Source organism: Aspergillus alliaceus (assembly GCF_009176365.1).
Source record: "Aspergillus alliaceus strain CBS 536.65 unplaced genomic scaffold BDW43scaffold_40, whole genome shotgun sequence".
Classification (NCBI taxonomy): domain Eukaryota; kingdom Fungi; phylum Ascomycota; class Eurotiomycetes; order Eurotiales; family Aspergillaceae; genus Aspergillus; species Aspergillus alliaceus.
This window is the reverse complement of record NW_022474723.1, coordinates 220156-245402: the sequence shown is the minus strand read 5'-3', so window position 1 is coordinate 245402 and position 25247 is coordinate 220156. Positions and strand designations below refer to the sequence as shown.

General features: G+C 49.9%; 11 protein-coding genes across 11 annotated transcripts; 3 read left to right on the top strand and 8 right to left on the bottom strand.

The window, feature by feature from the left end:
- Positions 1-65: 65 nt before the first annotated feature.
- BDW43DRAFT_284666 (aconitate hydratase ACO2) lies at positions 66-2595 on the bottom strand. Its single transcript, XM_032042864.1, has 2 exons — positions 2543-2595; positions 66-2464 (listed from the first exon to the last, which is right to left on the bottom strand). Exons 1-2 carry the CDS (start codon positions 2585-2587, stop codon positions 98-100), a joined length of 2412 nt encoding a protein of 803 aa, XP_031897567.1. The 5' UTR covers positions 2588-2595; the 3' UTR covers positions 66-97.
- Positions 2596-2746: 151 nt separating this feature from the next.
- On the bottom strand, positions 2747-4913 carry BDW43DRAFT_284658 (uncharacterized protein). The gene is made up of 8 exons (XM_032042863.1): positions 4532-4913; positions 4365-4446; positions 4272-4296; positions 3937-4215; positions 3716-3882; positions 3451-3664; positions 3212-3397; positions 2747-3153 (listed from the first exon to the last, which is right to left on the bottom strand). Exons 1-8 carry the CDS (start codon positions 4749-4751, stop codon positions 3004-3006), a joined length of 1323 nt encoding a protein of 440 aa, XP_031897566.1. The 5' UTR covers positions 4752-4913; the 3' UTR covers positions 2747-3003.
- Positions 4914-5134: 221 nt separating this feature from the next.
- Positions 5135-6210, top strand: rpp1 (ribosomal protein P1). Its single transcript, XM_032042862.1, has 4 exons — positions 5135-5273; positions 5435-5512; positions 5594-5726; positions 5788-6210. The coding sequence occupies exons 1-4, from the start codon at positions 5205-5207 to the stop codon at positions 5832-5834; spliced, it is 327 nt and encodes a 108-aa protein (XP_031897565.1). The 5' UTR covers positions 5135-5204; the 3' UTR covers positions 5835-6210.
- BDW43DRAFT_284649 (PQ-loop repeat-containing protein) lies at positions 6211-8053 on the bottom strand. Its single transcript, XM_032042861.1, has 5 exons — positions 7611-8053; positions 6927-7519; positions 6821-6870; positions 6699-6757; positions 6211-6633 (listed from the first exon to the last, which is right to left on the bottom strand). The coding sequence occupies exons 1-5, from the start codon at positions 7728-7730 to the stop codon at positions 6481-6483; spliced, it is 975 nt and encodes a 324-aa protein (XP_031897564.1). The 5' UTR covers positions 7731-8053; the 3' UTR covers positions 6211-6480.
- A 39-nt stretch (positions 8054-8092) lies between these two features.
- On the bottom strand, positions 8093-10804 carry BDW43DRAFT_284647 (transcriptional repressor TCF25 family protein). The gene has a single exon (XM_032042860.1). It carries the CDS (start codon positions 10737-10739, stop codon positions 8514-8516), a length of 2226 nt encoding a protein of 741 aa, XP_031897563.1. The 5' UTR covers positions 10740-10804; the 3' UTR covers positions 8093-8513.
- Positions 10805-10916: 112 nt separating this feature from the next.
- Positions 10917-13251, top strand: ptcF (type 2C protein phosphatase ptcF). The gene is made up of 3 exons (XM_032038569.1): positions 10917-11748; positions 11813-12826; positions 12886-13251. Exons 1-3 carry the CDS (start codon positions 11078-11080, stop codon positions 12995-12997), a joined length of 1797 nt encoding a protein of 598 aa, XP_031897562.1. The 5' UTR covers positions 10917-11077; the 3' UTR covers positions 12998-13251.
- Positions 13252-13959: 708 nt separating this feature from the next.
- BDW43DRAFT_158145 (putative mitochondrial export translocase Oxa2) lies at positions 13960-15160 on the bottom strand. Its single transcript, XM_032038568.1, has one exon. The coding sequence runs from the start codon at positions 15120-15122 to the stop codon at positions 14070-14072; it is 1053 nt and encodes a 350-aa protein (XP_031897561.1). The 5' UTR covers positions 15123-15160; the 3' UTR covers positions 13960-14069.
- Positions 15161-15342: 182 nt separating this feature from the next.
- On the top strand, positions 15343-17354 carry BDW43DRAFT_158129 (alpha-1,2-mannosyltransferase ALG11). Its single transcript, XM_032038566.1, has 2 exons — positions 15343-15791; positions 15857-17354. The coding sequence occupies exons 1-2, from the start codon at positions 15445-15447 to the stop codon at positions 17169-17171; spliced, it is 1662 nt and encodes a 553-aa protein (XP_031897560.1). The 5' UTR covers positions 15343-15444; the 3' UTR covers positions 17172-17354.
- Positions 17355-17925: 571 nt separating this feature from the next.
- Positions 17926-20583, bottom strand: crzA (putative C2H2 transcription factor Crz1). The gene is made up of 2 exons (XM_032038565.1): positions 19162-20583; positions 17926-19090 (listed from the first exon to the last, which is right to left on the bottom strand). Exons 1-2 carry the CDS (start codon positions 20486-20488, stop codon positions 18063-18065), a joined length of 2355 nt encoding a protein of 784 aa, XP_031897559.1. The 5' UTR covers positions 20489-20583; the 3' UTR covers positions 17926-18062.
- A 1820-nt stretch (positions 20584-22403) lies between these two features.
- Positions 22404-23592, bottom strand: BDW43DRAFT_321347 (putative arabinogalactan endo-beta-1,4-galactanase A; the record flags this gene model as incomplete). Its single annotated transcript, XM_032049320.1, has 2 exons — positions 22404-23198; positions 23272-23592. The coding sequence occupies 2 exons, from the start codon at positions 23590-23592 to the stop codon at positions 22476-22478; spliced, it is 1044 nt and encodes a 347-aa protein (XP_031897558.1). The 3' UTR covers positions 22404-22475.
- Positions 23593-24304: 712 nt separating this feature from the next.
- Positions 24305-24905, bottom strand: BDW43DRAFT_158090 (uncharacterized protein). The gene has a single exon (XM_032038564.1). The coding sequence runs from the start codon at positions 24765-24767 to the stop codon at positions 24384-24386; it is 384 nt and encodes a 127-aa protein (XP_031897557.1). The 5' UTR covers positions 24768-24905; the 3' UTR covers positions 24305-24383.
- Positions 24906-25247: the final 342 nt, after the last annotated feature.

Genomic DNA, 25247 nt, shown 5'->3' with positions numbered 1-25247 from the left:
CTGAGCGGAGCGGAGGTCTTGGTATCTACTTATACTCGGTACAAAAATGGTAGAAAACGTGGAATTTTAAATAATTAAGCAGTGGTATATGTATACTCTAATCAGATTTTCCCGCCTTTTGCGCCAACAAGTTCAATGCACTTCCTGCCAGGATAAATGCACTCTGATCCGGACTCAGAGTGTGCTTTACTGGGATCTCCACTGTCTCGCCCGTCCGCTTGGTCACCTGCAGCTTGATAGAGCCCTGTCCGCCTGCCTGCAGGGTTTCGTACAATCCCACCGTGTCTACCTGGTCGCATGCGTCGATGCGGTCGTAGTCGGCGGGGTTCTCGAAAGTCAAAGGCACGACACCCTGCTTCTTGAGATTGGTCTCATGGATACGAGCAAAGCTCTTGGAGAGAATGATGCGTCCACCCAGGTAGCGGGGTTGCAGTGCGGCATGTTCACGTGCGCTACCCTCACCGTAGTTGTCCTCGGCGACCACCAGCCACTCAATGCCCTCAGCCTTCCATTGCGCGGCCAGGTCAGGGATGGAGTACTGCTTGCCGGCTTCGTCGTAGGCAACATTGGTCTCACCAGTCGCGGCGTTGACAGCACCGATCAGAGTGTTGGCGGAGATGTTGGGAAGGTGACCCTTGTATTTCAGCCATGGGCCAGCGGCGGAGATGGTATCCGTCGTGCATTGGCCCTTGACCTTGTAGAGCACTTTCAAGCCGGACAGGTTGCCCTTAGGGAACGGCGCAAATGGCTCCAACAGGGCCAGTCGATCCGAAGTGGGAGAAACAACCACTTCGCAGCTTGCGTCGGGGACCGCCGCGGAGGGCTGGAAGTTAGGGTTGCCATCCTCGAAGCCATCTCCGGGCAGGGCGTGGCCAGTCGGGGGCTCGAACCGGAACTCCTCACCGCTTGGGGTCGTCAAGCTGTCAGTCATAGGGTTAAAGGTAGTGCGGCCAGAGTACGCCAGTGCTGTGACAAGCTCCGGAGAGGCAAGGAAGTTCATTGTCTGGCGGTTACCGTCATTACGGCCGGGGAAGTTGCGGTTGTAGGAAGTAAAGATGGCGTTATCTTCGCCCTTAGCGACGCCATCAGTCCGCTTCCACTGACCAATGCATGGCCCGCATGCATTAGCCAGGACAGTACCGCCGGCGGAGGCAAAGGTAGAAAGCGTCTGGTCGCGGTCAAGGGTCGCTCGAATCTGCTCACTGCCTGGGGTGATGAAGAAATCCGCCTTGGGTTTGAGACCGGCAGCAGAGGCCTGCTTGACTAGGTCCTCAGCACGGGTCATGTCCTCGTAAGAGCTGTTCGTGCAGCTTCCGATCAGGCCAGCTCCGAAAGTCTCGGGCCACTTCTTCTCGCGAACGGTATCGGCAAAGGCAGACAGGGGGACGGACAGATCCGGCGTAAATGGTCCGTTGATATGTGGTTCCAGTGTTGACAGGTCAATAGTAATTAGCTGGTCGTATTCGGCGCCATCGTCGGCGCGAAGTAGATTCTTGGGGCCTGAAGCGGCGATATCGGCGGCTGCCCTAGCTACATCTCCACGATGCGTCGCCTGTAGATATGGGACCATGCTAGGAGAGAAGGGGAACACCGAAGTCGTGGCGCCCACCTCAGCACCCATGTTGCAAATAGTAGCTTGACCTGTGCAGCTAAGAGTTTCCACACCGGGTCCATGATACTCAATTATGGACCCCGTTCCTCCACGCACGGTAAGCTTGCCTGCCAGATGCAGGATAATGTCCTTAGGAGCAGCCCAACCGTTGAGTTTACCCTCCAGTCGCACACCCAAGACACGAGGCGCCTTCAGCTCCCAAGGAGCATCAACCAGCGCATCGACGGCGTCAGCACCACCAACACCAATTGCGATAGCGCCGAGCCCGCCTGCATTCGGGGTGTGACTGTCTGTACCCAGCATCATCAATCCCGGGGCGGCGTAGTTCTCCAGCACGCTCTGGTGGATAATGCCAGCACCGGGGGGCCAAAATTCGATACCGTAGCGTTTGGCGGCACTCTCCAAGAAATCAAACACCTCGCTGTTGCCCTTGATAGATGCAGGCAAATCTGTGTCTGCACCGCGCTCGCCCACAATCATATGGTCGCAGTGGATACTGGCGGGAACTGCGGTGGATGGGAGACCGCACGACATGAATTGCAGTAGTGCCATCTGGGCTGATGCATCTTGCATCGCCACACGGTCCGGCTTCAGCTTCAAGTTCGCCTTGCCGCGAATGTCACGTCCATTATCCGTGCCGGTTAACAATGACTCCTCGGGGTTGGCCAGATGGGCGTAGAGGATCTTTTCCGCAAGTGTGAGAGCTCGCGACGAACCCAAGACTCGACGAACTTCCTCCAAGTTGCGCAATATTTTTGGGTAAGGGGGCATGCGAGAAGGGATCGAAGAAGCCTCCGTGGCCAGACCACGGCGGCTGAACAGTCGTTGTGGGGGAAGGCATCTCGGAGCCAGCTAATGATTCATACCGGAGGTTAGCCCACGGGATGCATATAGATCGGCGAGTCAGGAGGCAGCCATTGGGTTACTCACCCTACGAGAGGCGGTGATCCGTTGCCAAGCAAGCTGCCTTACCATCGTGCTGCCTGAAGACAAGTGAATAGGAGGAAGAAAGAAGACTTGAACTGAGTTCGATGGCGATATTCTTTTATTTGGCTATCTTTTACCTGGCCTCTGATTGGCCCACCCCTTCGCCGATGCCGGGCCGACATTCCAAGCGGTCGTTCTTACCGTACTGTACACGGAGCCCATGTGCAAACTGCCAATGTCCGCCAGTTTTCAGGTATGGTACGGTATTACTAGTTTGATAAGTTTTGATATTAGTAGATTTGATGACAACTAGTACTGCAATGCGCCTGAAAAATAGGGAGGAAACGCCGGTATAGATCCCAGAAACAAACTACCGCACTATCGAACAAAACCAAGTTCGTCACACCAAATACCTCCAGGTCGCCGCCATTTAATACATGAGATACGGTAAGGAAAAGGATCAATCAGGCGTCATCGTCCACCACAGCCGCCCGCAGCTCCCATACAATGTCATAGCATTCGGCTAATAATGCATTCACGCTGCCCTGTCCTTCGGGGATGTCGCTGCCCACGTAGAACTTGCCGTCCACCCGCATGTTGTCAATAGAATTGAGCTAAATTCGAGTTAGTGATTGTTCCTGCACTGCTGGTATCTCAAACCCGCAAACGTACCTTCATACTATACGGGTACAGCTCACGTGAGTTTGCCACGCCGCCGGACTCTTTGACCTCAAGGAGACAGCGCTTCAACGTTTGAAGTTGGTTATAGACCGGTAACAACGCCTCAGATACCGGTTCTGACGAGATTAAAAGCGCGTAAATGTATGCATAGCTCCTCCGAATCAAGTATAGAAGGGTCTGCAAACTCAGGTCAACACATACACAGTTCCTAGCATGGACTAAGTACCTACCCGCTGCGCATGAATATCTGCCAGTTGCCCTTCCGCATCGACAAAGTTACCATGCACGCGTGCCTCGTCAATGCGATCGAGCTTCCGTTGGTAACCAAACAGATCCGTCTCGCGGAGGGACCAGGCTTGTGTTACAGAGAGCCGGTCAAGCTGATTGCGAATGTCGACCAGTCGCTCGTATTGGTCTTGGAACCGCTCATCAATCTTTCCCTCCCTGTTGGGGTTAGCAAAGTAAAACGATGGTAGAACATAGAGACAAACGCACCGTTGCAAGACGATCTCAGTCCATAACCAACAGCGTTCCAATAAACCTTTCACACTGTCATTTCCCGGCAGAGGTTGCCCATCGGCACCAACAAAGTTGCCATCTTTCAAGGAATCCTGAACCTTCTTCAGCTGATCTCGTAGACTATGTACCTCGGATGCGGAGAACTAAAATGAGCTCAGTCAGTGTGTTTAAGTGTACGTGACAAAACAAGTGCATACCTTCGAACGAGTGTTAACGGCAGACGTTGAGCGCAGGATTGACACAAGCGTCTCATGTGTAGCCACAAGCTCGGGGCTCAGCTGAGCAAGACCACTCTGCAGCTTCTCTAACGAAAGTTGGCATTTGTCGAGACGGCTCTCCAAAAGTGTCAACAAGGCGGGCGAATACGCATCGCGACAGCGATCGAGAGTTTCATGCACATGGGCAAGGGTCTTGGTGATGGAGCTGAGATCTTTAGAACTATAAAAGCCAGCTTCTTGGAGATGATCAAGAAGTCTCTACCTTGACGTTAGAAAGCGCGAGGGAGGGAAGAGGGTGTCTTGTCTCAAATCACCTGAACTGTGGAAGCCAAAGAGTACCTTCAGCGCAATCAATCATCAGCCTCGATCAGATCTTGATAAAAATTACGACAATGGGAAGCACATACACCGCAGGAGCTTCGTTGTTCCGTCCAACCGTTAAGAAGAGTAGGGAGATCAATTGGAAGCAGTCGTCCAATACATAATCAACTAGAAGTCCCGGAGAGACATCAGGAGTCAGCCAACTTCTTCTCGTACCATCTACGCTCAAACGCAAGGCCCACTCAGTGCTAACGTCGGTTATGTGGTAGCCGGCGGTCTTTCCCCTTCCGGACGGCATTGAGCTTTTCCACCTCTGTAATCACCTCTTCATATAGCGGGAGCACATCGCGAGACTTGATATAGGAGGATTTATCCTGCTTGAGGAGTAGGAGAGCGTCACGAGTGCGCAGTAGACGGTCGAGAATTGGTCGTTCTTGCGGATCCAATGGAGCGGGGGCGGCGGGAGAATCCATGACGCCGGAGCGGGATATTGTAACAAGGGTAGTTAGATAGTGAAGGTTCCTAGGAGAAGTTATAGATCGGGTTGGATATAGAATAGAGGGTATATTTATATGATCGAACTTCTTTTTGGAAAAATCAAGAAAATAAAATAACCGGGGTGGGGGGAAATATACGGCAATAATTCGACCTGTGAGACTAAACTGCATCATGCGGATAAAGATGCGATCAGACGATGATGGCATGTATTTCCTCTTTCGGACTAGCGTGTAGTCACGGGAGGGGTGTTGGCGCTAAGCCGGAACAAGACCCTAAGCGAGCCCTAGGTGCACACAGTACCAGTTCCGCTCTGGGCGCCTACCGGACTCTCAAAGATAGGCCGAGTTAAAAGTCTCCCGTCTTCCTCTCTCTTTCCTATACCCATCCCTCTCGAGACTCCAGTCCAGTCAACGACCCCATCGACCACCATGTCTACTGCCGAGCTCGCTTGCTCCTACGCGGCCCTCATCCTCGCCGATGATGGCGTCGATGTCACCGTACGTATTATCCTTGGATTTTGAGTTGGTATTCTGGGATGCCGGGTGAACAACAAGAAGTTGTCGCAAAGAGGAAAATTACGGGCGATGTCGAGATTTGAGATATAAAAGAAGATTTGCTCTAGGAACCCAGGCTGATCTTATCTTTTCGTTCACAACAGGCCGACAAGCTCCAGACTCTCCTGACTGCCGCCAAGGTTCAGGACGTTGAGCCCATCTGGACTTCCATCTTCGCCAAGGTAAATATTCGACAATCTTCGAGCGACAGGTAGAAAAACGCGAGGTTCAATTCAGCAACTTACACTCCATTTTCTTAACAGGCTCTTGAGGGCAAGGATATTAAGGATCTCCTGACCAACGTCGGCTCCGCCGGTGCTGCTGCCCCTGCCGCCGCCGCCGCCGGTGGTGCTGCTGCTCCCGCCGAGGCTGCTGCTGAGGAGAAGAAGGAAGAAGGTAACGCTTCGATCCATGAAGAGTCTGCGAAGGTGGGCGGAGTGCTGACTTTCGCAAACAGAGAAGGAGGAGTCCGACGAGGACATGGGCTTCGGTCTTTTCGACTAAGCGTCTTCACCCGTTCGGCTTTCCTAATTTCCTTTATCTCCTCGTTTCTTCCATATCTCCTTTTCGCCCTCGCATTACTTGTACCCCATACTACGCGACCGCACGATGACCAAAAAGGGAAATTTAAAAGAGATCAACGGACAAGGACATCTGGTGGGACTGGGCGCTTTGCTTGTATGATGGGTTCTTTGACAGGTACTGGAACGGATGACGCTAAGATTCCGGCCATCAGACTTCAGTCGTGGCAAACCTATGGGTCGGGGGCGAGATCATGTTGGCCGTCCTCGTTTCTATATAGAATGTTCCCAGTTTAGCTAGATTCGAGCTTAGGTGCCCAGATCTCATGCCATGTCTGTCATGCGACCATGAACAAAAGGTTTCTGTCTGCATTGTCTGTATAAAAACTATTGATAATTCCCGTTTGCTCCCATTGCCCGCTCTATGGTCAACACATAAGTAGTAGATACAAATATAGTACAAACGCCATACCACCTATAAACCCCGCAACTTTTTTTGTGATCAGAGACACTTGAGACTTTTGATATGGACAATCGATAACGGGTACACGGCTTCGCTCCCGTTGAAAGTCGATCAACGCGCTAAACTATTAGCGTGACTCCTTGTGAAGGGGTAAAAAAGAAATCGATCATGGTCGTGCTGCGGTTGTAGTAGAGTCCGCAACCGCATATAGACGAAACTGTATGAAAATCGCAATATCCTCAACCATCGTGCCTAGTGATCCAAGTAGCCAAGGGATATTCGTAACGATATAGTTCTTATCCGTTGAATGACAGAGGATCTAATTTGTATTACATCGTCAGTCTCAACCATCGTACTAGGAGATACATAAAGAATTGTACCTACCCCAGCGCCATAAGTTAGATTTCCCAAAAGGGAGAGAATGAAGAACAAAAGTGAGAGTCCTATGATTTCAGTCAGCATTGTACATAGTACATACGATGCCCTAAGGTCTAGCGAATACGCACCCTCGCACGATTTGTCTTTCCAATTCTTATAGATCTGCGGAAGACGTGCACTGAAATATGTCAATACTAAAAATCATACCAACTTCTATCGAGTTTAGAAACTCACCCCAGATAGCAGATGGCGCTGAAGTATCCAACCACCTGGGCCCCAACGGCAATCTCAGTGGCACTATCATTCTCCGGAGGCGCCGGCTTCCAGACACCAGATTGCCATGCGATCGTCCATCCACCCATTCCAATCACGCAGATAGCCAGTACACTGCTGAAGTTCTTAACCCAGGCATTGAGACCGGCCTCGTTTTCCTCGACAATTTTCGCCAGCGTGTCGTCGGGCCCATTGGTATGGCCATCCCGGTGTTGCGACGTCCATGACCGGCGACGTGAAGCCGGCGCATCATGAACGCTGTCGCTAAAGCGCCGACCCAGCAAGGGGGTGGTCGGGTCGGGTGTTTCGACGGAGGAACGTCGGCGATGGAAGGTCTGAAGACGCGAGTTGCGCGCCTTATAGTACAGGCATTGCCCGATAAGAACACCGTCCGCGATACAGAAGTAGACTGCGATAGCCACAATGACGGGGACCAGCCCAGCCCAAAGGCCTCCGATTAAGTTGGTTACGTCACCAACGAACCAAACGAATAAAAATACAAGAGAGATGGCTTCTGCGTTGCCATTGCGATAATTCTCGATGAGTTGAGGCACCTGGTGAAACGGTGGTTTAGTAAAACGTCTTCACGGGGACTCTTCGAGTCGCAGCACGGGTCGAGTAAAGGAGGGAGTAGATAACACATACCAGAACAAAGATCCAGCAAGTCAAAGAGATCGATCCCAGGAGCCCGGATGCGGCTTCACGGGTGGTTAACGGTACGGGTTCTGCCGAAGCCATACTGATCTGCGACCACAGTGACGGCATTTTTTTCCTTGGGTGAGCGGTTTGGTTCTCGGGGCGATCAGCTAGGGAGAGAGATAAGGGCACAACCAGTTTTAGTAGCTCTCTCGCGATGTAACGTGACAATCATAGCACATGAGTCACGGAGATAGCGCAGTGGCAAAAGTTCAGAAAATTTCCTGTTAACTTTGCTCTTGGATCAAGATATCCCCGGTCAGTCCCTTGCATGTTGGAAGTAAGGTGACAGGATTGAATTAAGATTTTCTTATAGTTACGGGCGGTTCCGCGGTCTTGTCGAGGAATGTTTTACTAATCTGTATTTCATTGCGGCAGAGAATGTCTCTCGCTTTATCCTTCTTTTTTTTCTTTTTTTTTTCTTGTATAGTGAACAGTTGAATTGTATTATGTGGATAAGATAGAATATTCTAAAATTAACGGCTAGAACTTTATGGCCGATCAAAAATGAATGCAAGTGACTGAAAGCGGAAGCCTTGGTATTTTATTCTGTAGGGACAGGGAAGACGTTTGCCCTAACCGCTTCTCTAGTTCTTTATATATAATTACAAACATCGACCCCACAGTCTTATTTCCCAGTGTATATTTTCTATAGTGGATGGTATTCTTAGTTCAAAGGAAAGTCCTTGTATCAATTACAAGGGTACAATATCCTCGCCTGTTTACATCAGACCATAGCAACTACGATTTTAAAGGGTTGAAATTCACTAAGGAACAATCGAGCTTATGGTATGAGGAGGAAAATAGAGGTATATCATTCCTTCGCTATGCATGCATCAGGGGTGCATATAATCACACCTCCTCATCTTCGTCATATTCCAGCAGCTGAAGTTCATCCTCCAACAAATCTATCACCATCTCGCCCATAGAGTCACGAATCGAGCCGTGCAGTAAGCTTTGTCGAGTATCAGCCTGGAGGGCGTTCAAAGCATCCACATACTCGGTTATGGGCGAGTAGTCGACTACCTCCCCCCAGTTACCGCGATCGACGCCATACTGGCGCAAAAAGGCTTCTAGGCTGTGCATTCCATCTGCTAGGAGCCATTGCTCAAGCAGTGGCTGCTGATCAGCGCTAGGGTGTGGACGTGCATGATTAGTCTCGCCTTCAATCTCACCAGGTAAAGCATCGTCATCATCATCATGCACGTCTTCACCGCCGGGTTGGAACCGAGGAAAACGAATAGCGCCATTGTTCATTTGATCAAGAAGGCCGCGTAGCCACTGTGGGCGATCTGCCTCCGGTACCCGAGATAAATATGATGGGGTGGGATCTGACTGTTGGCGAAAAGCTTCCGAGTCATAGGGAGGGAGCGGGTCGGACGCTGATATCCGCCCTGAGACAAAGCGCGCAGGTAGATGCGTCGTAACTCTAGGAATGTCTGACAGCACCACATGGCGGGCGATGTCAAGCGTGATCTCAGGCGGTTCAATTGGCTCTTCTTCTTCTGCCAATGTATCTGCAACTTCCACGATCAGCGAGATAGCTTCGGGTGTGTTCCAGAGATCCTTGGCCCGGGTAATGTAAAGCTCCGTGAATAAGTCATGGGCGTCAGTCGGCGGCATCTTGCCCCAGATCTGTTTCGGCATGGGTTGGACATCAAGCTCTTGTGCAAGTTTGCAAAACACCCATGGATAACGTGACATGGCAAGACGAAGCTGCTCTCGACACTCCTTGGGCTTGTTCACACGGAGGTAAGCCAGTACGAGTGAGCATTGAATGTTTGGCAGAGAAGCCCAGTCCTCACTCAATCGGGTTTGTGTACAAAGTTCAATGAATTGGGAATACTCTCTGCCCCTTAGGGCCAAATGATCGATCAAAAGCCTGATGCAGTATGGATCACTGTCACTGAGACTCAGTAACAGCTTAGCCCACTCATAAGCGGTCCTCCAAGTTCCCTTCATTCCAAGGTTGGTAATATACCTCCAACCTACGAGCCACAGCTCACGATTCGCCATATGCGCAAAGTCCAGCCTTGCCTGACCTTCCTTAAGGCGGGTACCGAACGATGAATGAGCCGATCGTCCAATGTTGAAAAGTGCCCGTTCAAGAAGGTCGGCGGAGACAGCATGGTCACCTTGATGCTTGGCTATTTCGGAAACTTGGAGCAAAGTCGAGATATGGTACGGGTTGTATTGTAGGAGGTGAATCATTCTTTGAGGGTCCATAGACTCCACACACATGTCAAACTGCATTTGTATATCCTTATAGGAGGAGTTGTGAATGATCCGGTAGACCGTAGGCCCAGTTGAAGTCTTTTCTACCAGCTCCATCCCAAGACCACCACTAGGGGTACGAGGCCATTCATCCTTGCCCTGCATGAGTACATTGCGTCGCAGTGTGACGCCAGCTAAGCTTTGACCTCTGCTCGCAGGACTGTATCGGCCAGTCAATGCGCGACCAAGGTCAATTGTTTCCCGGTTCCTGTCCCTTCTGCGGCCCGTACCAGCATCTTCTTGATCGAAGCTTTCCAACACCACATTCCCAAAAAGCTTTCGCATTTCATTTGTCGCATTGAGGAACTTTGGGTCAACAGCGAGAAGCTCCGCTGGGGTCTTTGAAAACGGGGCATCACGAGTGTTGCCTATTGCAGCCGCAGTGATATCGCCTTGTGTGGTACGATTCTCAACCGCCAAATCCCTTATTGCTCGATCAATCTCATCCAATTCTTTGTCATCTGCCTTGTTGTTCGCTGCTGCTTCACCGGTGGTTTTCGTAGAAGCTTTCCTCTTCTTGCTTTTCTTCTTCCTCTTTTTCTTTGATTCTTCCGGCTTCGCAGGGATTTGTATATCTTCTGCTGGCTGAGTTACCGGCTCCTGAACATCATTGTCAGAGTCTTGTGTTTCGTCCTCATCATCGTCGGCGGCATTCAGAAGATCGAAGGCGTTCAATTTAGGCTTCGAATGTCGAGATATTGGCTCATCTTCGCTTGACTCATCGTTTTCTTCTGCTTGTAACGACGCTTGCTGCTGCTCTTGCTCGCGCAGCTTCTGCAGCTTGCGAAGTGCGCGGGAGGACATACAGGGCGGACGAGGGAGTGGTATGTATTAATCGATTTTAATATGATGCTCGAAGCGAATTGGTGAGCTGTTTCTCCTCGTATATATAAGAAGTTAAAAAAAGTGCTTTTAATTTCATTAACATACCGCGGGGAATGACGACACAGACAATTCGGGATTAGCGCAGGATTATCGTTTCGACATTACAATACAAAGCATCAATCAATACAATATCACATGATAGTTGCCTGGAAAGGTCTCCGCTATTAACTATTACTAGTGGCTTGTTTCATCATACCGTCTCCCAGCATCGCTGGACCTTACAACTCTCTATACTATTTTAATTTCCTACCAACTCAATGCGACGTGCAGCTCTTCACGCTTTCCGCACTTCGCGTCGTGTTCCGGTATGGAGAGTTGCTGGTAGGAAGCCGCGTGCTGTGTCGTTTTCCAGCAGCCACCCTCTAGGTCTCCGGCCATCCTCCGCCGGGAAACATCCTCCTTTCATCCCTGCAGCTCTACAGTCATCGATGCATCTCCGGAATTTTTCTCTCGCCATTATATCGACGGTCGTTGCATCCGGGGCCTGGTACGCCTATCAGGGCGGCAGTGCGCAGTCGGCGTCAGTAGCTGGCTTGAACCGCACGATATCTACCTCCACCACCGCTTACGCCGAGGATCCCACGGAGTCATCTCGTCGAGCTCTTCTGGTGGATAACGATCAATTCTACACCGCGACTATTAATGGAGAAGAACCGCTTCGCAAACAAACAGACGACTCTGACCGCCGACTTTTGGAGATGTTGACACCGGAGCAAGCTACGCGGAAGCTGAGGAAGAACGAAGAATCATACTTGGTTAACAGGGGCAATGGAGTCGTCCGCTATGATGTGGTCCAAGTGCCTAGCAATTCACCGATCGAAGACGACCATGCCGAAAAGACAGTAGAGGTGCCGTCCTCTGTGGCTGCGGCGAAAGAGGGTGCAGCCAACAGCGATTGGATGTTCTGGGGCGTGTTCGATGGGCATTCGTAAGTTTATCCGCCTTGTGCTTCCCACAAAATAAATTCAGTATAGGTCTAACTAGTCTCGAAGGGGCTGGACGACTTCCGCTAAGTTGCGCAACGTTCTCATTTCCTATGTTGCTCGGGAATTAAATACAACATATAAGGCCGCGGCTGCTGATCCATCTTTACTTACACCTACGTCCGCAGCCATTGACGCAGCCATTAAGCAAGGATTTACCCGTTTAGATAATGAAATCGTGCACAACAGTGTCGAGAAAGTGCTCAAGTCTAACTCGCGGCGAGTTGCGGCCGAAACACTTGCCCCTGCTCTGTCTGGCTCCTGCGCCCTTCTTGCCTTCTATGACTCCCAGTCAAAGGATTTGAAGGTTGCCTGCGCGGGTGATTCCAGGGCTGTGCTGGGTCGTCGTAGCCCGAACGGAAAGTGGTCTGCAACTGCGTTGTCGGAAGACCAGACTGGCGGAACTCCGTCCGAAATGCAGCGTCTACGAGCAGAACACCCTGGCGAGCCTAATGTTGTACGCAATGGAAGAATCCTTGGCCAATTGGAGCCTAGCCGATCTTTCGGAGATGCGTTCTACAAGTGGAGCAAAGAGACACAAGATAAGATTAAGCGACAATTCTTCGGAAGAACACCTCACCCTCTACTGAAGACACCACCATATGTCACCGCCGAGCCTGTTATCACGACCACCAAGGTTGAACCCAAACGCGGAGACTTCCTCGTCATGGCTACTGACGGCCTTTGGGAGATGCTGAGCAATGATGAAGTCGTCGGACTTGTCGGTCAGTGGATTGAGCAACAGCAGTCCGGGACTGTGGGTGGCAACAAGACCTGGCTGCAGAGTTGGTTCAGTTTCGAAAGCAAACAGCTACCCGTCGAAACATCACAAGAAGCGGGCACCGAAGGCCAACGCCGTCCCATCCGTCAACAGCAGTACGATATCTCAGGCGCAGCCAGCCGATTCACAGTAGAAGACAACAATGCTGCCACTCACCTCGTGCGTAACGCTATGGGCGGCAAGGACAGGGATATGGTTTGCGCACTGTTGACCCTCCCTAGCCCCTACTCTCGTCGTTACCGGTAAGTTCTAAGTTCCACACCACAGTCAACAATAACAGAACGCACTAACATAAATATAGCGACGACGTCACAGTAGAAGTCATCTTTTTCGGCGAAAGTCCCGACACCCGCACCGTCGAAATCAACAAGGAAGCTAGCGCATCCGAAGAAACCCCTAAATCGAAGCTCTAAACTACCCAGAGATATTAGAATTTCAATGGCGTAAGACTTTTCTTATTCGATTCGCCCCATCTGATGATCCATCGAGTATTCTTTATTCCCCTTTACTTTCCTGTCTTCGAGTGTTTAGTATATCGCATGCTAGATGATCGTAAGATTTGGCGTTCCTCTTGGCTTGGGTGGTGATTTGCTCTGAATATATCTACCTAGAATGGCATACCCGCATTAAAGAATCAATATACCTATTTGACCTCTGAAAAGCGTCCACATAACAGTAGAGAATTGAGACGTGCACCTAAACCTCTGTACGAACTCTGTCTATGAATTAAGTATCTGTAGTAGACCGCTGACCGCGGAGCAGATGTCTACTTCTTTTCAATTGGAATTGAGTAATCCAGTTAATTGAAAGAATGGCTGTTTGGAATATTGCTTTATCGCGTAGAATAGCGTCGGATTCCACATAGTGTACTATGGAAATCAGAAACCCGCAGTTGTAACAAGCGAGCGGTCCGTAGGGGTGTCAGAAGCTAGAATAGCCTTGGTAATCCTTATCTATATTTCTGGATGAGGATATATTTGGTTGAGCTGGTCCTCCGCGCTGGTTTTTAAGCAAGATTATATAAATAGGGTAATATATATACATAAATGGAAGCGCGGATAAAAAGAGGGGTATCAAATACTCCATGCATAAGATAATTGATGTTTGTATCCTTTCATATGTGACCAGTATAGGTAGAGAAAGAATGGACCTTCTGGGTAGTCCGCAGACTATGTCCCTAGCCGAGGCCAAATACGGATCAGTTGAAGCGGCCGAGGTGAATGCATTGGTCTGCGTTTCGGCGTAGCAAGGTCGCCAGGAGCCCATGCGAATCTCACCGGTTCCTGGAACGCTCTGTATCCGAAGAATGTGACCTTGGCTGGCGGCATATGTGCCTTATGTACATCAAGGCTAGGAGGCGGTCTGTGTCTCATGGAGCGTGAGAGTCGTGATGATAGCAGGCTAGTTTTCCCAATCACTGGGCCTCGCCCGCTGGTAACGGCCGCAAGCTTCACACTGGCCGGGTCTCTCTAGTAATTGGCTTATCTATTCTTCCCACAACTTGCGGCCTTTCGTGAACCTCATTATGGTTCTATGTATGCTTGACGGTTCTTGGTCGGGACCCCACTTGATATGCATGTTCTTCCAAGGCTTGAGTGGCTTCTTCTTGAACATGAGCTTGTCCAAGGAAAGCGTTTGCAGCGTAGCAATGCTCGAACTACTAATCCAGTAGAGCAGAAGCGCCGAGGGCATTTCAAAGTAGTAGGACGAAAGACCAACATTTAGGGCAAGGACCTGGACGAATGTCCTGATACCCCTTATAGTTAGTTGCTTGTAGAGCTCTACCTTTGGCAAATCGGCCATCTCCGCAAAAGGCCTGGCTTTCCAGCCGGTGTGAAGATTAAGCAGGATAGAAGCGGTCAATGCTGCCGGTAAAATACCCGTCGGATCGCCTGCTAGCAGATCCGGGAACCAAAACGCACCCTCTGTCGCTAGCGAGGGTTCGACTGCTAGATGGAGAGGACTGCCACCTTCTGAAGATGAAGCAGGTTCAAGGAGGGACAGGAGATACGGAACGAGACCCTTGTCATTTCCCGACATGGCTCGGAGGCTCTCCATGACCGAAATCCAAACAGGTATTTGCAAGAAAGTAACTGGCTTCCAGTACTTAGGGACGTTCCAATTCTCTTTCAAGATCCTCCGCCTCTCTCTCATCTTCATGGCCAGCTCAGAAATAACCTCATTGGAGGGATTGTATAAATCCATATCCCCGGAGACGTTATACTTCTTTCGTATAAGATCATTTTGGTAGTACTTCTTCCAGGAAGAGAGAAGCGGAACTAGATCTCGCTCTTTGCGCGCTTGGATCTTGGTGTATATCTGTAGAGGCATTGCGACGCATGTTCGAACGATCAACGCAGTCAATGGAATGGATAACGCCCATGGTAAGCCGCTGACTGAATGAACGCTCTGAATAAATGTGGATGATCCATCTAGAACTTCGTTGATGAAAGGTGACGGCTTTGTAGGGTGGAAATGCCGGGTTTGCTGGAGAGTTGTCTTCCGCGGCGTGCGAAGGGAGCGATGGAAAAGTCTCATGTTGTCGACCAATGGCTCGCCGAATGCCTCACTGGCACATCTTATAAGTGGGAAGACACAATAGTTGTACTGAGACAACACAAATGATAGAAGGTCCCAAAAAAACAAATAGCGTGTCATGTGATGCATATCACGTGCATATAGCGGTCGTGCCATACATGACATTACCAGATCGGCACAGGCTCCGAGGGCCGCTTATCGATAGTGAGACAGTCAAATAGTCGCCAGCTGTTTAATCCGCAGCTCCTTTGCAGCATTGCCTGCGCGCCACCTGATGTACGGATGAGACTACCATAGTTATGTGCATTATCCTCAGCTAGCCATGATGCTATTTCTATTGAAGACGGTGATCACCGTCCTTGCGCTTCTCGCAACCTGCGTTTTGCTACCCCAGCTTCCCCTAGGGGTTCTACGCTTCGTCCTCCGTGGTATTGGATGGGTCATCCAAAAGCGAACGAGGTCTCGTAGAGAGTATATCCTGTCGCGTGTCCGGGCTGAAGATGAGGAAGCTTTATCCGAGCGGGCCAGATCACCTTCTGGGACTCAGGGAGAAGATGAGGATTGGGAGAAACTCGACTCCTCTAGCTCCGGTTCAGGGACATCTGGTAGTAACGAGGCCCAGGAAAGTGACGATTGGGATGGGATTATAGGTTTCTTTCACCCATTTTGGTATGGCAATTTTTTGAGTAGATATATAAGTATTGTTGCGGGCGCAACTAACGTGATCTTGATAGTAATGCTGGCGGAGGCGGAGAACGTGTCCTCTGGGAAGCCGTCAGGGCAACGCAGAAGCGATGGCCCAAAGCAATCTGCGCTATATACACAGGAGATCACGAAGTCAGCAAAACTGCCATGCTGGAGAGGGTTCGGAACCGGTTCAACATTCAACTACACGCTCCGACAGTGGTCCTACTATACCTTAGTACCCGCAAATATGTCCAGAGCAGCATGTATCCTTACATGACTTTATTGGGCCAGTCTTTGGGATCCCTGCTTGTCGCCTACGATGCATTTAATCTCCTAGTCCCAGACGTCTTTGTCGATACTATGGGCTATGCATTCACCCTAGCCTTCTGCAAGATGCTGTTCCCATCTGTCCCAACGGGTGCCTACGTGCACTACCCCACCATTTCCACAGATATGCTCCAGTCTCTTGATGATACGACCGGTTTGAAAGGAGTAAATTCTGGTGCCGGAAAGGGATTGAGGGGACAGATCAAGCGAAAGTACTGGCTTGCCTTCGCCCGCCTTTACGGCTGGGTCGGGGGGCATGTGGACGTTGTGATGTGCAATTCGTCTTGGACATCTGCGCACATTCGCACCATTTGGGGCCCATTCCGGCGGGTGCAAACCTACAAGGAGCCAACTGTTATCTTTCCACCCACGGCCGTCTCGGAACTTCAATCGACCATTACGGTTGACGCGGAGAGCGAGAAAACTAGGGAGCCTCTTATCCTATACATTGCGCAGTTCCGGCCAGAAAAGAACCATCCGTTAGTCTTACGCTCGTTCGCACGCTTCCTCCGGGAACGCAGCAAGAACCCTGCCTTAGCCTCGCAACCACAGCCCAAATTAGTCCTCATTGGCTCGGTTCGGCATGCTAGTCCCGATGAAACCCATATCTACAACCTCCGGCTTCTGGCACACGAACTCCGTATCCGCGATCATGCCACCTTTATCTGCGACGCCAGCTGGCCCGCTATTCTGTCTCACCTTGGTACAGCATCAATCGGCGTTAATGGCATGTGGAACGAACACTTTGGCATCTGCGTAGTAGAATACCAAGCCGCCGGCCTGATCAGCGTGGTGCATGACTCTGGTGGTCCTCGCGAGGACATTGTCATTGACTTGGGCGATGGCGCAACAGGCTTCCGCGCCTCAACAGAAGACGAGTTCGCTGCCGCGTTCGAGACTGCGCTGGCTCTACCAGAGGGTGAAAAAGTTGCAATGCGCTTACGTGCGAGGAGATCTGCTCTGCGCTTCACTGAGCAGGAATTTTCCCTCAAATGGATTAGTGAAATAGGGAAGCTCGTTCGCATGCATGTTTAGTGATTTGAAGAAGAGTCGACGACCTAAGATTTCCAAAGATATACTATGTACTTTGCAGTATTAGAAAGTTTCTGGACCCAGCAGATGAGCGAGCATATATGTGGTCGTTTGGTGTGAGCATCTGTATCGAATAGCAGCGCATCTCCTATATATGTATACTCAAAAGCTCCCAACTCTGATAGCAAGTTCAGACCTGCCACAATGTAAGATTGAAGGAATCTGTATCATGTTATGCCGCGTGCTGTGGGATTGACCCCAGAGTCTCGATCACAACTGGAACAGCATCGTCTCAATCTAACTGATGAGATATACCTAGAAACCGTATCTTTAGAGGTCAGTAAAACAGATTTTACGTTTGACCTAACATGAAGGAAAAGCAAAAGTCTAGGAGCAGGACAGAAATGTATTCCATGACAACAATCACAGTAACAGACTTATTTCTCCAAACAAGCACCCAATCGAGGGTATTCCACACGCGAAACAGATGGAGAATTTCCATGGGTATGAAGACTCATCGTGAACACATAATAATGACGGTCCGCAACCCTTGCGGACTAGGGGAATCGAATCAAGAACATAATATAAGAAAGCTAAGGGGGGTAAACAAAGAGCTGTGAATAAGAGAAAGCATTTAATATGCATCCGGAACTTCAACAATTAACGAAAGTTAGTCCGCCGTCATCTGGTTTCCATCCTGTAACTCAACGCCAAGTAAAGCCCTCTATGTTGCCTAAACCATGGCAATGTGCAACCGATCGGCTAGAAGAAATGAGAAAAAATGGGATGTGTATGAAGTTAAAGGGAAAAAAATTGAACTTAAAATGGGAAGAAAAAGAAGACGATGATCAGGCGAAATATAAAGACCAAGTAAAGGTCAGTTAAGAAGACCACTCATTGTTGGTCCCTCCATTCGGGGTTGACATACCCCGAGTCCCCAGGGTTGACATTCAGCATTTGATTCTGATTATTCATCACATAGAGATTATCCTGGGGACTTCCGTATCCACTCATTCCAGAGACACTACTGAGATTGGATTCGTCGTCGTCGTACCCGAACTCGCCGCCAGAGCTAGCGTCAAAGCTGCTACGGCCCCCAATGTCACTGGGATCATCTGCCGACGCAGTAATCTGATCCCACTGCAGGTTCTGTAGGGCCGGGTATTGTGCCAGCAGCGCGGCTGGGAGAACAAATCCGTTGGCATGCTGACCGTCCATTCCAGGCACCATGAGAGGTGGCGGCACCGGCTGTAAGTGGCCCGTATGCTGTTGCTGTTGCTGGTCCATGAGTGAGCGCTCTCGCTCTTGAGACTCTTCATCTAGCAGTGGCTTGATGCAGATTCGGCCCGCTTCTGATCGGAAATGACGACCCAGAGCATCTGCGCGAGCAAATCGGCGACCACATCCCCACTGCCCGCCCCGTGAGAGATCGCCACGACAGACAAACTTCTTCTCTCCGGAGTGTAGGCCTTCATGCCTTTTGCGATCGTGTTGCCGAGCGAATGCTTTCCCACACACGGTGCAGACGAAAGGCCGTTCATCCGTGTGAGTTCGCAAGTGGGACCGTAAATTGTAGGCTCTGGTGAAACGCTTGGGGCAAAGATGGCACTGGAATGTAGCGGGATGTTTCTGGACGCGCTTGGAGTCGTTAGGGCTTGCTCCAGGTCGCTGAGGATCGGCGAGACCCAGAATGTAGTTGCGGCTGTCGATTGATGACGTAGACAGACGACGACCGGACCGGGAGGGTGAAGGATCCCGGGACGAGGGGTTGCTATGCGGCTGGCGGCCCATCGAGTCGAAGGGCGACAACGACCGTGGTGACGACGGAGCCAAAGGCTCCAGGCTACTCGAGACTGACACGGGAGACCGTGAACGAGAAGCCGGGTGGGCGTAGGGGTCGGATTTACTGCGCATGCGAGAGCCTGCGTTCTTAGGTTAGCATAGAATATAGAACGTCAAGATCCTGGACAAACGGCGTGAGGTTGACGCTTACGCATAGAAGGAGGCGGGCTCAATGAGTCTAGATCGGCCGCTGGCTTGGCTGGGGGGAATATTGGGTTTCTAGCAGGCGGCGCAAACTCTACATTAATAGATGGCGGCGCCATCTGTGACGCTTGACCTATGTCCCCGGCAAGGGCGTTTCCCTGCGACATATTGAGGACGCCTTCCGCTCCATTGCCATATATATCCGTAGGAGGACATGAGTATCGGCTCCCCGCAGGGGCAGAGATATACGGCATGGTAGGGATAAGTTCGGTTCCCTGCTGGGGCATAAGTTGCGGGGAAATGTACGGGCTGTGAGCCGGGCTGATGCCCTGGTGATGTTGCTGCTGTTGCTGCTCAGACAGGGTGAAGGTTTCGATACCGAGAGCGTTATCGTATAGCCCAGGGTCGTTCGTCTGAGGCGCCAAGAGCGGGGATGGGTTATTATCCACCCCGTCAAATGATTCGTGCTGTGACATATACGGAGAAGGCGCGGCGGATGACACCTCTGACACCTCCGACGGGGCGCGTCGATGGCCCTGGAAAGCAGCATTGCCCATTACGCTCTGCCAATCCGAATGCGAATTGCCTGTCAAGTACGCAGCACTGGCCGGATCCAACGATGTATGGCGGGAGTGCTGTGGGGTATAGTATGTCCCTGGCGTCGCGCCCGGAGGGGACATAGGGCCGGGGGACGAATGATGAGGCTGTTGTTCCTGCGGAGATATCTGCGGAGAGGCTGCGGCGTGAGGGGAAGAGATCTGGCTGACCAGATCGGCCGGGTTGACCGCCTGATTTACTTGTCGTGGATGCCCCTGCATCTGAGTGTCAAGCATCAGCGAGGAGTCGTAGTCGGGCGCGGTGGTGCTGTTGGGGCTGTGATTTGGGTAGAGGGAGAAGTCGAAATCGGCAGGGTTTGAGTTCAACAAGGTGGAAAAGTTTTCCTCGGGGGGCTGTTGGTGTTGCTGATGCTGGGTTTGTAGCGAGAGGCCTGATGAGTGCTCAAGCTGATTGACTAGACCCGGATCGAAGGACTGCGGCAGTTGGAGGCTGTGAGAGAAGGCTTGATCGGGCGGGGCCCGCGTTTGCGCGCTGGTAGGGGAGAGGTAGCCGCCGGCGGTATAGCTGTAGGACTCGGCACCTGGAGAATTCGAATTGGGGTTGACATTGAAGGACGCAGCGGCTTGGTAAGATGCGACAGCGAAGGACGGATCCAGGGTCAGGCCGGGCGAAGCGGTATTGTATTGCTGCTGCGGATGGGCTGAGGGGCTCACACTGCGGCTTTTAATAGCAGCAGCCGATTGCCCTGAATCCCGGAGTGTATCCTGGGAGGCCATCGCGAGTAGGTGTATCTCAGAATAGATACCACGCGAAGCAAGGCTGAGGGCGTCGACGACGATGTGGAAGTAATAGTAGGATAGACTGATCAATCAAAGCGGGGAGCGCGTACACGACAGGCGGGAGAGAGGGGCGGTGATGGTAGATCAAAGTAATCGTTGGGAGCGATAAGGCAGATGAATGGTCAATTCAGGCATACGTAGGGAGAGGAAAGAGACAATTTAGTATGAGAAGCTGCCGAAAGCTGACAGGAGGTGGACAAGTAGGGGGAGAAAGAAGGTGAGTCGAGTGCACCTTGCGAATCAGCCTCGTGCGAGAATGTTTCAAGGAGTTTAAGTATTTAATGGTATTTCTGTACAAGTTAAGTACCTGCAAGTTACTTAGCCAGAAAATGGGGACCGCGACCGCTTGAATCCCCACTAATTTCTGTAAGAGCCTCCCCCGTAAGGGATAGATAATAAATAGTAGTAGAGCAACCTGTTGTGTTTCGATGAAGGTTGTTCGAGAAAGGGATGAAGATCCCTCTATATAAAAAAAAATTACTTGTCTTTTTCCAGAGAACTTCCCTTTTTGGGCTCAACAGCAATGCCCGCCTTACTGCCTGAAATCCCCTCTTACACGTGAGGTACGAACCAAGGTTATTGAATATTGAGTCTGGTATTCACTCTCTTCTCTTCTACCTACTGTCTAATGATAATGATCAAAGTAAACCTTCATTATCACAGCCTGACAAAGACTCTTACTATATTGGGTCTTTGGTGAGTGAATTGACCACTCCGTATATACTGTACCCCGTATTCTAGAATTACCTACTATATAAATATCTCAAGGCAGATATTAGGCTCCACCCACAAATTAAACACAGGTGGGCTCTAAGCTGGCAGAATGTATATGATTATAATTGACATAATCTCTGACATAAGTGGTACTTAAATAACTTACGCCTACTACATCCATCACAAAACGGGGAAGAACATATATTGGATGTACTCCGTATGTATTCGAATATAGTTGACTAAGTTAACTAGTCAACTAGTTAAGCTAGTTAGTTAATAGGGAGTCGCTTAGATAATAGGCAAGAATTAGTTACCTACTCGGTACGGTATAGTATTCACCGTATGGGCTATGTCACAAATAAGCAATTTCATTTTTCCAGAATATCAGCAACCGACCATGGCACAGATGCATCATATGTTATGAGTATTATATTGTATATGTATTGTATGTATAGAAACCTTAGGCTAACATCTACCACTACTACGGGGAAATCGATCTATCAGAATTTATAATTCATTCTAACTTGAGTACAAAAATAGAAAAAGGTCATTAAGACCATGGAGTATATTATATAGCTTTCACAGAACTATAATCGAACTAGATCCCACAATCATTGTGCGAGCAAAACAAAGAAAGGAAAAAAAAGCACCAGGTGGATTCTCGACGAGTGGACCCGAACTACTAGATATATCAACGATACTCTCCACAACTTATCACACTAGAGTTATGCCTAACCGCTAAGACCTTCGATGATTGGATTCCACTTCTCATACAAAGCGAATATCATTGCAATTTCAGGACTAGAAAGTCAGCCTGACTCTCTCTCACCGATTACCCATCCCACAACATTTCAAAGTAGTTAAGTACCTTAGTACAGTACTTTCATTTCCCTTTTGAGCCTCCCGTATTGGTTAGTAGAGGAAGTGGAACTCATCCACGATTTCGCATATTTGCACAGCCACCGCTTCACGGTTCCTGGCTGCCCTTTTTCGGTGATTCCCTTGATGGGGGTATTTTCGGGTTGCACGTTCATTTCAATGATTATATAATATATCTATTAATGAGCCAATGTACAACGCGGGCTGTCTACCTATATACTCTGTACTAATCTCAATATTAACCTACTGCTCACGGACGCATCGAAAGCTGTGGTACAGTTGCGAAAAAAAAAAGAAAAGAAAAAGAAAAAAAAAGAAAAAGGGCAACTTCTTACTGCCCGAAGGCCTTCACACTGCTGCGAATCTGGTTGGTGTTGTAATCCACCAACAGGTTGTCCTCACAGCTCGACCCCAATCCCGCATTCTTGGTCCAGGCAGGTTCCCAGTAGAAGTAACCGGTGCCCTTACTAGCAGTAAGTGTCTCCGACAACCTCTGCAGGAACGTCACCTGGCCTTCCTCTGAGAAAGGAATGTCCTTTAGGTCCGAGGGGAACGGGAATTCCGGGCTAGAGCACTTAACGGGCCAGTTGGTCTCGACCACGATCACCTCCTTGTTGTATGTCTTCTGGATGTTCAACACGCTGGTCTTCAGCGAGGCAAGAGTGGCCTTCTCGTTATAGAAGGGGTAGTAGGACAGACCGATCACATCGAAATCTTCGGACTTGAGGATGCCGGTCGCGAGGGTGGTGTCATAGAAGTATTTCTGTTGTTCCCAGTCCCAGCCGTTATCGAGATGGATCAGGATCTTGGGCTTCTTCGCCAGCTTGGAATCCTTCACACCCCAGGCACCCGAGTGCAGCAGACGGGCAATGTTGTCGTAGTTGGGGGTCTTGCCTAGAGGCCAGAGGAATCCGGAGGTGATTTCGTTGCCGATCGACACGAGCTCCACGCTGAGCTTTGCCGCCGCGAATTCGTTGCAAACACTTAGTGTATATTGGTAGATCTGATCGGACAGTTTGTTGATGTCATCGGTAGACCAGCCTCCGGGGGTGGTCTAGCTCTATCAGTCTTCCGCCATAAAGGACAATATGTATCAACGGAATATTAGGAAGCGAAAGTACACATACCTGATGCTTGGGATCCGCCCAGTCATCACTGTAATGGAGATCCAGGTAGATACTCGCGCCAGTCGCGGCGACTCGCTTCGCAAGGTTGATATTGTATATCAGGTCATAATCTCCATTCTTCACCCACACACGCTGACGAATAGAGTTGACACCATTGTCAGTAAGAATGGTCTCCAGAGGCTGGGTCTTTCCGTCCAGGTTCTTGTAGGCAACACCAGCCTTCTCCTCGAGGAAGACGGACGAGATGTCCGCTCCATGGTAGGTGAGGGCAGCCGCATTGGCTACCAGTGGGAGAGTCGCAAAAAGGTAGGAGGGGAGCATTCTGACCGTTGATTAATCAGAATCGGTGATAAATAAAATCAGTCTGCGGCTTGGAAAGAAAGAAAGAAAAAGAAAGGCAAACCAAGCCAATGCAGTCCAGAGGGTTTATATACTTTGGTAATTTGGTACCATCGCCGCGTCTTGCCATGATGAGCACGGAGAAACTACTCCATTAAGGGCGGGATCCCTCATGACGCGATTGAGATTAATCAATGTAGAACAATGACGGCTCCTCTATCTCTTCAGCATGGAACACTTCTAACCCACAGAAGTCTATCTGGAATACACTATTGGTGGATGGACTCTCTCCGTGTTCCGTTTGCGACATCCGTTAGGGCTAGTGTAGGTCCACTATGCTTGGACCCTTACTTCGGAGTGCATACTGTGCCTCTTCGACATTACACTTCATAGGAATGGATGACCCTCGTACTACAAAGGGGAATTAGAAATCTAGCGCATTTATTTGTACCCATGATCCCCTCGCAATCATGCTCAAGAGGAAGTCAAAAAGATGAGAATGAACAGGATATGACAATTGGCTTAGTCTCGGAAGGCTGTTTCACTTCTAAAGGCGATCAACAGTCGACCTTTCCGCTATCCGACCACCGAAAAGGTGAACCATATATCAACTAAAACAATAGTTCGTGAATACGTTCCTCAGCTCCCTCGTAAGTCTCCTAGGTTTAGCCTAACACAGATCGCGTGGTTCATAGAACGGTTGGGATGTAATCCTATTAAGGCATGTGTAATGCAGGTCTTGAGGCTTGGCCCAAGTCGAGTCTCCACCACAGTTATATATAAATTTGTAGCATCATTGTTAGGGACTTGGACAGGAAATTGGATGTGCGCCTTTGGAGCGGAATGCAAGCCAATGGATCAGGGATTCCGCGTTCGTTCAAGTTCGACATCCACCTAGTAGATTGTAATAGTTGTACCGTATTCCTGGAAAATGTCTTATGAATCCTGCCTGCATGACTGCCCTTTGTATAAAACGCTAGGCTAAATGCATGTAAGCACAAGACAAGCGAGGTGGACAGGCCGAGTCCGACAGAACGTACAATGCACCAATAACTCCGTGCTAGATCTACTAGGCGTGCCGCTACTGGAGACTGAGTAGTTGAAGGCATAACTAGACGGTACTTTTCGATAATCATGCAACACGGTAGAATACACATGCCCACTTTATGTTGAATCACTCCAGGAGTCCAGGGATAATGCCACCGTAGCCAGTGGATCTTTGTATTCTTCTCATCATCCTAAATATATTTGTAAATGCAACTCTTGTGGGCGCTGCCAGAGGTCCCCTTTGTAGCTCATCACCATCATTCAGCTCACACAAAATAGAAAAGACATGATCATGAGCCCTGCTAGTTCCATGAAGAAACTGACTGCTCTGTGTATCCTAATCCCACACTATATCCTCCTCATGGCGACATTACGTACAAGAAAAATCACAGATGCCCTAAGCCCTGATGCACCAACCCGAACAGAAAGTATATATAGACGCAAAAGGAAGAGGTGGAAAATTGCAAGAAGAAAAAGAGGAAAATACTAGCGTCCTTGAAAAGCTGTCCAGCCAAGCGGCACCAGGGAAAATATAAAGGAAGCAGGGTGACAAAACAACCGAATATAGACATGCCGCCAATGCGAATATA

Bases quoted from the DNA above. Each gene is read 5' to 3' on its own strand.
- rpp1 (XM_032042862.1), top strand. From the start codon at position 5,205: ATGTCTACTGCCGAGCTCGCTTGCTCCTACGCGGCCCTCATCCTCGCC. The intron at 5,274-5,434 runs GTACGTATTATC...CGTTCACAACAG, and splicing joins ATGATGGCGTCGATGTCACC to GCCGACAAGCTCCAGACTCT. The intron at 5,513-5,593 runs GTAAATATTCGA...TTTTCTTAACAG, and splicing joins GGACTTCCATCTTCGCCAAG to GCTCTTGAGGGCAAGGATAT.
- crzA (XM_032038565.1), bottom strand. From the start codon at position 20,488: ATGGCCTCCCAGGATACACTCCGGGATTCAGGGCAATCGGCTGCTGCT. The intron at 19,091-19,161 runs GTAAGCGTCAAC...CTAAGAACGCAG, and splicing joins GAGCCCGCCTCCTTCTATGC to GCTCTCGCATGCGCAGTAAA.
- BDW43DRAFT_284649 (XM_032042861.1), bottom strand. From the start codon at position 7,730: ATGCCGTCACTGTGGTCGCAGATCAGTATGGCTTCGGCAGAACCCGTA. The intron at 7,520-7,610 runs GTATGTGTTATC...CCGTTTCACCAG, and splicing joins CTTGCTGGATCTTTGTTCTG to GTGCCTCAACTCATCGAGAA. The intron at 6,871-6,926 runs GTGAGTTTCTAA...GACATATTTCAG, and splicing joins AGCGCCATCTGCTATCTGGG to TGCACGTCTTCCGCAGATCT.
- ptcF (XM_032038569.1), top strand. From the start codon at position 11,078: ATGCGACGTGCAGCTCTTCACGCTTTCCGCACTTCGCGTCGTGTTCCG. The intron at 11,749-11,812 runs GTAAGTTTATCC...CTAGTCTCGAAG, and splicing joins GGCGTGTTCGATGGGCATTC to GGGCTGGACGACTTCCGCTA. The intron at 12,827-12,885 runs GTAAGTTCTAAG...ACATAAATATAG, and splicing joins CCCTACTCTCGTCGTTACCG to CGACGACGTCACAGTAGAAG.
- BDW43DRAFT_284658 (XM_032042863.1), bottom strand. From the start codon at position 4,751: ATGGATTCTCCCGCCGCCCCCGCTCCATTGGATCCGCAAGAACGACCA. The intron at 4,297-4,364 runs GTATGTGCTTCC...ATTGCGCTGAAG, and splicing joins AACAACGAAGCTCCTGCGGT to GTACTCTTTGGCTTCCACAG. The intron at 3,154-3,211 runs GTACGTTTGCGG...ACTCGAATTTAG, and splicing joins TGTACCCGTATAGTATGAAG to CTCAATTCTATTGACAACAT.
- BDW43DRAFT_284666 (XM_032042864.1), bottom strand. From the start codon at position 2,587: ATGGTAAGGCAGCTTGCTTGGCAACGGATCACCGCCTCTCGTAGG. The intron at 2,465-2,542 runs GTGAGTAACCCA...ATGAATCATTAG, and splicing joins GGATCACCGCCTCTCGTAGG to CTGGCTCCGAGATGCCTTCC.
- BDW43DRAFT_158145 (XM_032038568.1), bottom strand. From the start codon at position 15,122: ATGAGACTTTTCCATCGCTCCCTTCGCACGCCGCGGAAGACAACTCTC.
- BDW43DRAFT_284647 (XM_032042860.1), bottom strand. From the start codon at position 10,739: ATGTCCTCCCGCGCACTTCGCAAGCTGCAGAAGCTGCGCGAGCAAGAG.
- BDW43DRAFT_158090 (XM_032038564.1), bottom strand. From the start codon at position 24,767: ATGTGTATTCTACCGTGTTGCATGATTATCGAAAAGTACCGTCTAGTT.
- BDW43DRAFT_158129 (XM_032038566.1), top strand. From the start codon at position 15,445: ATGATGCTATTTCTATTGAAGACGGTGATCACCGTCCTTGCGCTTCTC. The intron at 15,792-15,856 runs GTATGGCAATTT...TGATCTTGATAG, and splicing joins GGTTTCTTTCACCCATTTTG to TAATGCTGGCGGAGGCGGAG.